Raw genomic sequence first — 10,773 nt, 5'->3', positions numbered from 1 at the left:
TAATGCTAAGAACCAGTCGGAAGGACCCCCAACTCCTTCCCCACTCGAACCTCGATCCATTTGGGGCTAATGATGAAGCTATGTACCTAGGGTAGGAGCATGGACCTGTCCTAAGGAGCCCTACCCAAGGACATCCCTGGAAGAAGTCACCTTTCAATTGACTTGAAGGTATCCCACTCAAAAGATTCAAGACACTCGACCAGGAGGCTACCACTCGACTATGATGCCAACCACTCGACTGACAGGAGATCTAAAGCCACTCCGCAAGCAAACAGTCGGCCATTAAGTAGTCTTTATGGTCATTATAGCACTTTAATAGGGACGTTACCAGTAACGCCCAGTCTTAATGTATTTTAACCCTGCATTACTGAGGACCAGAGGGGTCTGGCGAAGTCTATATAAGCCACTCCCCTCCTCGGTAGTAGGGGTTGGCACCCCTGTAATTCATACACACATAATCCAGTCGACCGCCTCCGGGCACCGAGACGTAGGGCTGTTACTTCGTCCGCGAAGGGCCTGAACTCGTACATCCTGGTGTATTTACAACTTCTCCATAGCTGAGATCTAGCCTCTCCATACATACCCCCCTACCTCACTGTCAGAGTTAGAACCATGACAAGTAGTACGTTGAACTTCCCTGTGAACTAGGTTGAACTTCCGCCAACATTGCCCAAATGGGGCTTGCGATATACCGTTGGAAAGCTATGGACCCCAATATCATGACCCAACTTAAATTTTTGGCAAAATATAAGCGGTTTAAGAGCAGTTTTGAAAACCGTTTTTTCTTCGCACAAAAAACATGAATCGTATTTTCGATCGCATTTCTAAACCGTTTATCGGAATGAGGCATATAATATGGCATTGGAAAGCTGCTGCAAAACCGCTCCTTCCACATGTTGAAAGTTTTCTCTAATTCCCTATGGTTCAAGAGTAATTTGAAAAAACGTAAAATTTCGTAAACCGAACAGCTGAGTTCGTTTTTGATGTCATTTCTAAATGGCTAATCCAATGGAAGCATACAATACGGCGTTGGAAAGCTTATGAAAATGCACTACTTTTTCATCTTGAAAGTTTTTTTCTAATTTTGAATGGTTTAAGAGTAATTTAGAAAATGGTCCAAGTCCTACCGAGTTCGTATTTTCGAGCTAATTTTTTAACCGTGCATCCGAATGCAGCAAATGATATGGCGTTGGAAAGCTTGAACAAATGCGAAACTTTTTGGTATGTATTGTTTCTCCCAATTCTTTACGGTTTTAAGTCAGTTTTGAAAATGGAGAAAAACGTATTTTCGCCGTAATTTCTACAAACTTTATCGGAATGGAGCAAATAATATACCGCTGAAAAGCTAGGGAAAATGCGAAACTTTTTCATGTTAATGGTTCTGCCTTTATCGCGAAACAGATTCTTCGAAAATGCACCGCGTGAAGAACCTGAACTTCTCGGCGCATGTACCTAAACTTCACTCTGTTTTTCACGTGATTTTTTTGCTCGTAGGTCTCCATCCACTGCTCGTAACTCTCCATCCACTCACCGAAATTGAGGAAGTGATATACCAGTGGAAAGCTGCTGTAAGCACATAACTTTCCCGTGTTGATCGTTTTTTCATACTCGTGATGATTTTAAAAGTTTTTCATCTGAAATCCATTCAGCGTAGTAGTTGAACTTCATACTGTTTTCACGTTGGACTTCTGTGACGTATTTTCGTTTGTAATTTTCTCATCCATTCGTCAGTGTTACACAAATGATATTCTTGTTGTACAAACCTCTCTCACAATAATTTTTTTAACTTTCTTCGATGGAGTACTTGAACTTATAATGACAACAAATTTAGCCTTTGCATTTTTATTCTTTTTTAATACAAAATGCACACCGTGTAGAATGTGAACTTCTCGTAGTTTATCAACCTGAACTTCTCTCGGTTACGTGAAAATATCTAAGTTTTTTATAAATATTAATCTGAATTTTTTAATCCTTTTTTGTGATTTTTGAAGCGTTCCATTTTTAAAAGTTTAACTTCTTGTTATTTTATTTTTGAACTTCTTGCTTCCATTGTTTCATAATGAGGGAAATTTGAGTTTTCTATAATCATCGAACTTCTCCATCTTTTTAATATGGACTTCCTGGGTTTTTTCTTAATCTTTTTTATGAATAAAAATATTTTAAGACACCAAAACAACATTTTTGTGTGTTTTTGAATTGGTTTGCACGTCAAAGCACATCATCTTTAGAAATTGAACTTCTCCTTTTCTTTTTGTTTTCTTTCAACATTGTTTAGCACGTCCAACCACGTCATCTTTAGAAATTGAACTTCTCCTTTCTTATTGTTTTCTTTCAACATTGGTTTGCACGTCGAACCGCTTCATATTTAGAAATTGAACTTCTCCTTTTCTTTTTGTTTTCTTTCAACATTGGTTTACACGTTGAACCGTGTCATCTTTACAAATTGAACTTCTCCCTTTCTTTTTCTTTTCTTGCATGTTTAAATTTATTTTTGAACTTGCTGAGATAACACACTTGACCTTCTCGAACACAACATTTTGACCTTCGCAAAACATAAATTAAAGCCAAACTTTTGACCTACAAAGCATGTACAATTTTCTCCACTTTTTCAAGAATAAACGTTGAATCGCCCCGTTAGTTTGACATGAACTTCTATTGCACATTTTCAAATGGCAGTTTGATTTTTCTTTTTCAAAAGCACATTGAGCTTTTTTATTATGGCCTGGGCGGTCCGTTTTTTGTTCATAGATGAATTTATTCAGTATGTGGTACACGTGAACTTTAAGAATTTCTGAAATATGAACTTCGCATTCTATTGAAATTCAAGAAAATTACACACAACAATACACATACACTTCGTGTGCTACATGTATTTACACAATGACTAATGCACATATCTGAAAGAGCATAAAGTTCTCACACAGAGTTCAAAAATAGAGTGAATTTTTTTCCACAAGAAATGTTGGTCGTTTTTGGTAGGGACCTGTACAATTTTTCAATTGGTTTGCACGTTGAACCACGTCATTGTTAGAAACCGAACTTCTCTTTTTCTTTTCTTCTAATAAAACACAACATTATAAAGGAAATAAAAATTTCTTTTTGCAATCCTTTTGCACGGGGAACCATCCTCACATCAAGGAATGAACATACTGTTTTGCAATGAAGGTATGCATTTAAGAAAAAAACACACACACACACACATACGATACACACTTGACCTTCTGCAACACAACATCTTGACCTTCGCAAAAACAAAAATTTTAATCCAAATAAATCGCGCACTAGTACAAGCACAACAGAACTGCAGGTTCTAGGGAAGCCGCCAAGCGTGGCTGCCGGAAAGGCTCGGCGGAAGGTCAGAGAGAGGAGCCAAGGAAGGTCGCACGTGGAGAAAGAATAGGGAAGCTTTGTTGTTTTCTAATTTTCCCATAGCCTTCACGTTGTGTTCTTGTAGCATTAACATGCAGTAGCACCTCCATGCGTTAGCGAGCAGGACTGCCAGAGACGTTACTAGATACAACTCTAGGTGTGCAGCAGGTCACAGAAGCGTCACGTATGTAGCTGCAGAAATTATCACCAAACGCATCCAAAAAAGTACAGGGACTGCAACATGGGCACGAGGAGAGAACGACATGTTCGGTAACCTGCAAATGACCATTTGTATGAATTTTTTCAGATTCAAGCTAGTACCGGTGGAGTATAACAACAAAGAAAACATTGACTACACAACATCATCTCCTTTAAACGCCTTCTGTTAAGTACGGTGAACTGCAACAGTCGCTCTGGTCGAACTTGGCATCCATCAGGATCTTATTCTCGACACCGATCTCTTTGTATCTCTGCGCCTCTGTTGAGGACAGGAGAATGAGATAAGGGAGAGAGAAGCATGTGGAGGAAGGGGGAGGCGCACCCCTCCACCATCAAACTGCTCTACTTTTTTAATATTTGGAATACACAATTTTACAAAAAGAAACACAATATGTGGCCACTAAGAAGAAATATTGAAACCAGTAGTTCGATAAAATCAGCGGCTCTCATGTACAACCCAATGTATCATGCGGATGAGCTTCAGGTAATTCCCAGTACAAAATTGAAAAGGCTAAGAAAAACTAGTGCTCGCCATATAGCTAGCTACCATCAAGTTTCATGCATTTCAGAAACTCCTCGAACCAGAAATTTTTGGTAAGCTATAGCTTTTTGAGGAAAGGGCAAGAGAGAGCAAAACCATCATTTTCTTCCAGACTGATGTGACCATTTTTAGCTCTGGCACAATGATCAGCACATGCCACACAGTACCAATATAGTATTTGTGTGGAATAGAAGCACAAGGAATAAGCGACCACATCACTTGAACTGAATATCATCAAAATAAACATACTAGAGAAATAATCTGATCAAAACCCAGGATTATGGCCATATGGTAGTTACAGAGCATTGAATAATAGAGTTTGCAATAATGTTCTTACTTGGACAATGCTTGCACCCAAATATGGACTACAGCGGGAGGATGAGGATATGCATGCCTCTGCAGGCGGGCGCACACACACATGAGCACGCACACATATGATCAAACTGAAGTTGTTCTTAAAAAGCAAGAGGAATTCCAACCATCTTGTTGGACCTTCCACGAGTATTTTGTTTGGCCTGCCCGATGAGTACTATCTGAATAGCCCAAGAAAATCGAGAGAAGTAGAGAGAACGAATGCGTTTATCTTCTTACCTACAGCCGCCGGGGAGGAGACAAGAACATCACCCTGTTTTTCTCCCCCTCATCTCATTCTCGTGTCCTCAAGAGAACATCACCGCCTCCTGCCGTGCTGCAGCACCTCAACGGTACAGTGGGTCGGTGATAGCACAGGAGCTGGCCGGTGACTCAAGAAGACCAGATGCGACAAGGTGGAAGGACCTGGCGGAGGCGCGCGGTGGCCTATGGCGGCTGGTGTGCGGGGAGCCAGGCGCCGCCCCAAATCTTTCCTCCACCAGGCGCGGGGTGGTGGAGGCGTGAGGTGGACGACGTCTGGAGGAGCGGCGGGATCCGACGAGGCGTGTGGGGATTCTGGTGAGGTCGCGCGGCAGGGGACGGGGATCCAGGAGGCGGCGTGGCGGCGGAGGAATCTGGGGAGTGAGCGCGGCGCACCGGGGAAGATGGCAGCGGTGGCGCGTGGGAGCCAGCCTGGACCCGGCCATGGGGAGGCTCGCCGGCCGTTGGGAGGAAGGGGAGGCGCACAGCTGTGGGGATGGCTGCAGCTGGGAATCGAGGAGAGTGGGGAGAGGTGGGGAATATGGGTTCTTTTTTTGTTTGGGCTTTTCCTTTTTTGTTTCGGGGAGTTCAAGAACATCTGGCTCGCTTCTTATAAGGGCTGCTGTGATCCAAATAACTATTCTAATCCTAGGATTAGAATAGTGTTGTCCTATATATATATATATATATAAGATTGGGCTATTCTGTTACTAGTAACAGAATATTATTCTATTACCATCCGTCTTTATATATGCATGCGCGAAAAATTCAGTCCACACACCACGCACCATATCCCGAGCCGCGATCCACCACTGCCCCCCTGCTTCCATCCGCCACTGCCCCATGCTTCCAGCGCTGGCCCTCTTCCCCAGCGTGCCACTAGGCCCTCCCCCACCGCCATCTTCAACGCGCCGCCGTTGCTAGCCCTCTGCCCAGCGCGCCGGGGGCCCTTCACGTCCCATCTTCGGCGACGAGCCGCCCCCGCTGGACCCCGAGCGCGGCCGCCCCTCCGACTATGCTGAGTTCGTCAGTTTGTCAGTTCATCGGTGGGAACCGCAAGTCAGGACCCCATCTTCCACCCCGCCTCCCACCTCCCGGCCGCCGTGCGCCTTCCACCCTCCGGCCGCTGCGCGCCTCCCTTCCCTGGCCGCCGCACGCCTCCCACCTCCCGGCCGCCGCGCGTCTCCTTTCCCCTGCCGCCGCGCACTGTCGATGGCGGCGTGCCTCATTTCATCGCTCCATGGATTGGTGCTCACCTCGACGGCGCTATGGACACAGTGGTGCTACTGCATCGCCTCCTTCCCGTGCTTATAGGTTGGCCTCCTCCTTAGCCCCTTCTGCCCCGAGGAGGACAACATCCAGCACAGACCATTCACCGCCACTACCCCGGGCAGTTCACCACTGTCACCCTCGGCCATTCATCCCTGCTCCCGACTTCCCTTCCATTCCTCAGGTACGTGCACTGCACCCAGCCCGCCGAATTTGGCAGTCTGCTATGCCGCTTAGGATTTCTTTCTTGTCTGTTGTTGAAATTCCGCTGGCTGGAGAGAGGCTGCTTGCTTTCAAGGCTTGTCTCGATGCTACTGCTTGCTAAATTCTGAGGGTGATTAGTGATCTCGGCAGGGGAAAATTGATGTTCTGTTTAGCCCAGTTCAGCTTAAGGAGGAGTGCATATATAGGAGGTCTTCAGTGCTTTGTCTTATAGCACCATTCATGTGAGGAAGCATAATCTAGTCTGTATCATGAAAGGTTAATTTTGCTGCCGCTGGTTGGATTTTGGGGCCTGCAACAGTTTACATCTAGACATTTTTCTCCATTTTTGCATTTTATTTTTGCACCATCTCTGTTTGCCTGTATATATACCTGGATGTGCTAATAATCAGTTTGACTGTATCATTTCAGCTAGTTAAAATTTTCTCGGTTCATCTAGTTAAATTGTCCTAGTTCCAATATATTTACTGTGCCAAGAAAAGTCAAAATATTAGTTAATCATGCTTCCATTTCCTCCAAACAAAAAATGACTCTGAAGATTATGTCTTTCCCCTTGCATAACAACACATGGAATTACTTCTACAAACCCAGCTAGTGTGAGCGACAAAATGGAAATCACAGTACATAAGGAAAAGAATTATGCACCGTGTATCAACACCCAAGCAACTCACATTTGTTAAAGATGGACTTCTGTCGCATAAACAACAATAACATGCATTCAGGATGTTGTCCATCGTCATTGAATGATTAAATCACACACACACATATGCTAGTAGGTAGCGCTCTTAAAAAGTGAGTTTATTCCTACATATATGTACTAGTGACACTACTCTTGAATAAAATTTCTCCTTTTGCAAAAAGTAGTTTGTGCAAAAAGAAGCAAATGTCATGTTTACCTGGTCTGCAGAAATGATGCTTGCTAGGAGTTTGTTCTAATGCCTATGTGAATAGAACACTTTTATTTCTTGTTTTCTTTATACTGAGAAGAAACCTTGTGAAGGTTTAGGGAAACAGAAGGGCTCACCAACAAAAGCCACTAAAAAAGTTTAGAATAATATTGGGGAGGATCAAGTGCAAGAATACAAAAAGTTTAGAGTTGAGAAAGCGGAAAAGTTCATAGGCCTCTCATGTTCAAAAACACGTGCCGCTGGCCACTAGAGATGTGCCGCCGCCATTGCCCATCCAAAACCATAGTGCATATTGAGTTTCTTTGTCAAAAGCTTGCATCGATGGCTAACTCCATACTATTATTTTACCTACTATTATGCTAATGTTGTACTGGTGCTCTTGCTTATTAAGGCATGCATCAATAGTCGATCTTGAACTGGATGTGCTATTCTATGTTCGGTGACTGGAGCGTTTCTTTAATGGATGTGTTCTTTGGCTGAGGAAGTCAATGTTATGGTTTTTCATACTTTCAACAAAAAATATCTATAAGTTCAAAATGTATAACCCTATAAGTTCATTGAAAAATAGAAACAAAAAATAGTGCATGAGCAAGTAGCCGCCCCGCATTGGACGTCAACGTTATGTTGTTTTCATACTTTCAGTTCACATTGTAGCTTTTTCAGTTCAATGGATTCCAAAAAGGAAACAATTGTGGATGGGTGATGAATCAACTTCCTGTACTATTATGCCATGAGCATTGGACAACCCCGACCACCGGCACCACTGCTTCCCGACCTCCTGCTTGCATCGCCATCTCCTGGTGGGGCTCTGCCGCCGGAGCACCCTGGCCGTTCACAGCCACCACTCCAGGCCATTCAACGCCACCACCCTAGGTCGTTCATTGCCAGCAGCACCCTGGATCCCACCCCTCACCCTAGGAGTTTCAGTTATCGAGTGAGCTTTTCAGTCCAACTTGAGCTTTCAGTCCATGTGTCGCTTGTTGTTGTGGCCGGTCTCTAGGTACATAGAGATGTTCCTATTCATGCATGTAGTGCTGCTCCGTTAAATCACTTGTTCATCTTTTTTGTTACAACCACGCTGGATGCCTAGTAATAGTAGCTTGCACTAGCCTATACATGAGTATCTCAAGCCATTGTTAATAGATGTGAGTAGTACTGATTGTTTTGATTGAGTTGGCGTCTTTCACACCAAGTTTAGGTTCCAGATTGCCAAAAGTTCGAAGATAGTGAGATGGATGGGAAACTACCAGACAGAGATGATATTGGACAAAGCAAAATTAGTAAAAGAAAGAAAATGCTAGAAGTTCAACTAGGGTAACTTAAAAAGTTCATGAAAAATAAATATAGAAGTTCAGAGAAGAGGGTCGGAAAAGATTTGGGAAAAGACACACACCAAAAAACATGGGAAAAGGTCAGTTCAAAAAAACTTGCCATAAGTAGTTAAGAGTTTATTTGGAGTGGTTAGCAATTCGGTAACTAGAAAAAGGACACATCAGTTCAATTCTACTTGGCAGAAGTAGTCAAGAGCTTATTTGTTGTTGTTAAAAAAATCAAGCTAATTTTCTGTAGTTCTCAGGTTAGAAAAGGTCTCATTTCACTTTGCTAAAGTCCATCTAGAATCTTGGAATCCTATGTGGTCTCTGGCAAGGTATGCACAGAATGATATCTAACTCGATGAGTGTAATGTGTTTTCTCACTTCCAGGCCTGGGGATGTTTTTTCATTTGACATACTTCAAGTATTTTGTGGGTAAGTAAACCAATCATGTTTTGTAGTTCGAAGGGAAATCATAATAAGTTCTAAGGAAATAAATATAGAAGTTCATATTTCGAAACAAATGAAGTATTTGGAAAGTAAAATGAATTATTTCAAATTACATAACTTTTTATCTTTCGTTGCGAATTTGTAATGTTATTGTACATGAACTTGTGCATGCTAATTGGTGGCTATTATGTGTGTGCAGGGTACATCCAACGACAATGAGCAGGCGACAAGTGTATTGATGAGCAGCGGGACGGTGGCATGGATCAGTTGAGTAGGTGTGCGTAGTTCAAGTTCACCAGTATTTGTAAATGCTGGTAGCAATACTAGTATTTACAAATTTGTAACCTAAGAACTAAGCTTGCATATCGTTACTTCTATGGAAGCACTGACCTAGTAATATTATTGGACCAACCACTAACTTGAGAATTAGACATGGTGCTCAGTGTATTCTCTCAATCTTGGTTGTTCTTGCAGTGCTTATAAGCTTGAAATCTTTGATGAATCCAGCCCGAACTAAAGCATGTCGGTGAGTCAGGTGCTGGGCCAACCACTGTCGTTTGTCTACCTCCTTCCCGGTGAGCCCATGCTCTTCTGCTCTTGACGCTTGAGCTGCCTGCAATTCTTTTCTCTGTTCAAAAATTCCCAAAGCATCAGCAATTCTTTTCTCTGTTCAAAAATTCCCAAAGCATCAGTACTTTGTATCTGGATACACCATGTTTCTGCAAATTTCCATTATGCTTGTATGTACAAAATGTGTGCATTTACTACTTTTGATTTGTTGTAGTGCAGAGAAGTTACCTTATTGCGGGCTGACCTGGAGGTGGCTCCTCCATGTCGACACAATTATAGGACCAACGTGCTACTGACCACGCAAGCTTCCTCAAGGAGCTCGTGCCCAACGATACTAAAAGGAAAAACTGCTCCAGTTTTGAACTACTTATTCAGTCATGCTATTACTGAGTGAAAATTGAGCGAAAGTGTATTGCAATTGATCTCTCTTAGACCCTGTCAATCCTCTATCTATCCTTTCTTTGCTTTTTTGGTCTGTAATTCAAGAACTTTGACCTTCATAATTCGGTTTTTGGTTAATTTGTTCTGCCCAATACAAGCCATTAAATCTGAAGAGGCTTCTAATAGCAAGAAAATGTGCAATCGGTGTGGTGTATATGTCATTCATGTATGAAAATTTGCAGTCGGTGTTGTGTATATGTTATTCATGTACATGTATTATTTGTGTGAAAAATTTTCTATATATGATGAGATGATTGCTACTTCAAAGAAGGTATAGTACATGACAGCTTGATGTGCATGCAAGAATGAGAAAATGGTTTGAATCAAAAATATTGATCAGTATGAATTAAAAACAATGATAAGTTTGAAAAATAAAAGATGGTTAGGTTTTGGTATTCTGTGACGTTAACGTCCAAGAAAACGTCCAAGTTCTGCAACTGATCCGTCCAGATGGGACAAGGAGGTCAGTCAAGCAGGCGCATCTCAAGTGTCATGTCAGTGCGCCGCCCACCCGTCCCCATGCCTCTCCGCCGCGTGTCGTGCTGTGCCGGCTTGCCATCAACCACCGTTGTGGCTCAGCCCTGTAGTACTTCCATGATCACCACACGCACCTTCCTTCTATCGTTGTCCTCGTCCTGCTCTCTTGCATATTGACATTGTAAAAACACAGCAAGTTCACAATTAAAAAAGTTGTAAAGTTCAACACGACGTCCCAGATAAGTTTGAGAAAAAAGCTCAAACAAAATAAAACCCAATGAAAAATCAAATGGTAAAAGTTCAAGTCGCAAAACAAGAGAAGTCCAAAACATCTTTCAAGAAAATTGAGTTAAAAAACAAACACACGAAATTATTTCCTTTT

The 10,773-nt window shown here is 42.5% G+C and overlaps 1 protein-coding gene across 6 annotated transcripts; it reads left to right on the top strand.

Annotated features, from left to right (window-relative positions):
- Positions 1-5,546: 5,546 nt before the first annotated feature.
- LOC123082220 (uncharacterized) lies at positions 5,547-10,093 on the top strand. Of its 6 annotated transcripts, none has more exons than XR_006438981.1 (4): positions 5,547-6,194; positions 9,103-9,169; positions 9,378-9,478; positions 9,688-10,093. XR_006438981.1 is itself a non-coding variant. In XM_044504597.1 (3 exons), the coding sequence occupies exons 1-3, from the start codon at positions 5,757-5,759 to the stop codon at positions 9,431-9,433; spliced, it is 561 nt and encodes a 186-aa protein (XP_044360532.1). In that variant the 5' UTR covers positions 5,547-5,756; the 3' UTR covers positions 9,434-10,093. The 6 variants fall into 6 exon arrangements, 1 of the variants encoding a protein (XP_044360532.1); XR_006438980.1 differs by having other exon boundaries at positions 9,103-9,178; XR_006438979.1 differs by having other exon boundaries at positions 9,103-9,178; positions 9,378-10,093.
- The last annotated feature ends 680 nt before the right edge of the window (positions 10,094-10,773 follow it).

The sequence above is a fragment of the Triticum aestivum genome, chromosome 4A (assembly GCF_018294505.1).
Source record: "Triticum aestivum cultivar Chinese Spring chromosome 4A, IWGSC CS RefSeq v2.1, whole genome shotgun sequence".
Lineage (NCBI taxonomy): Eukaryota > Viridiplantae > Streptophyta > Magnoliopsida > Poales > Poaceae > Triticum > Triticum aestivum.
The sequence above is the reverse complement of the archived record's forward strand: the minus strand, read 5'-3'. Positions and strand labels throughout refer to the sequence as shown.

Coding starts and splice junctions, on each gene's coding strand:
- LOC123082220 (XM_044504597.1), top strand. CDS start 5,757: ATGCTGAGTTCGTCAGTTTGTCAGTTCATCGGTGGGAACCGCAAGTCA. Junction 6,195..9,102: donor ACTTCCCTTCCATTCCTCAG/GTACGTGCACTG, acceptor ATGTGTGTGCAG/GGTACATCCAACGACAATGA. Junction 9,170..9,377: donor CGGGACGGTGGCATGGATCA/GTTGAGTAGGTG, acceptor TTGTTCTTGCAG/TGCTTATAAGCTTGAAATCT.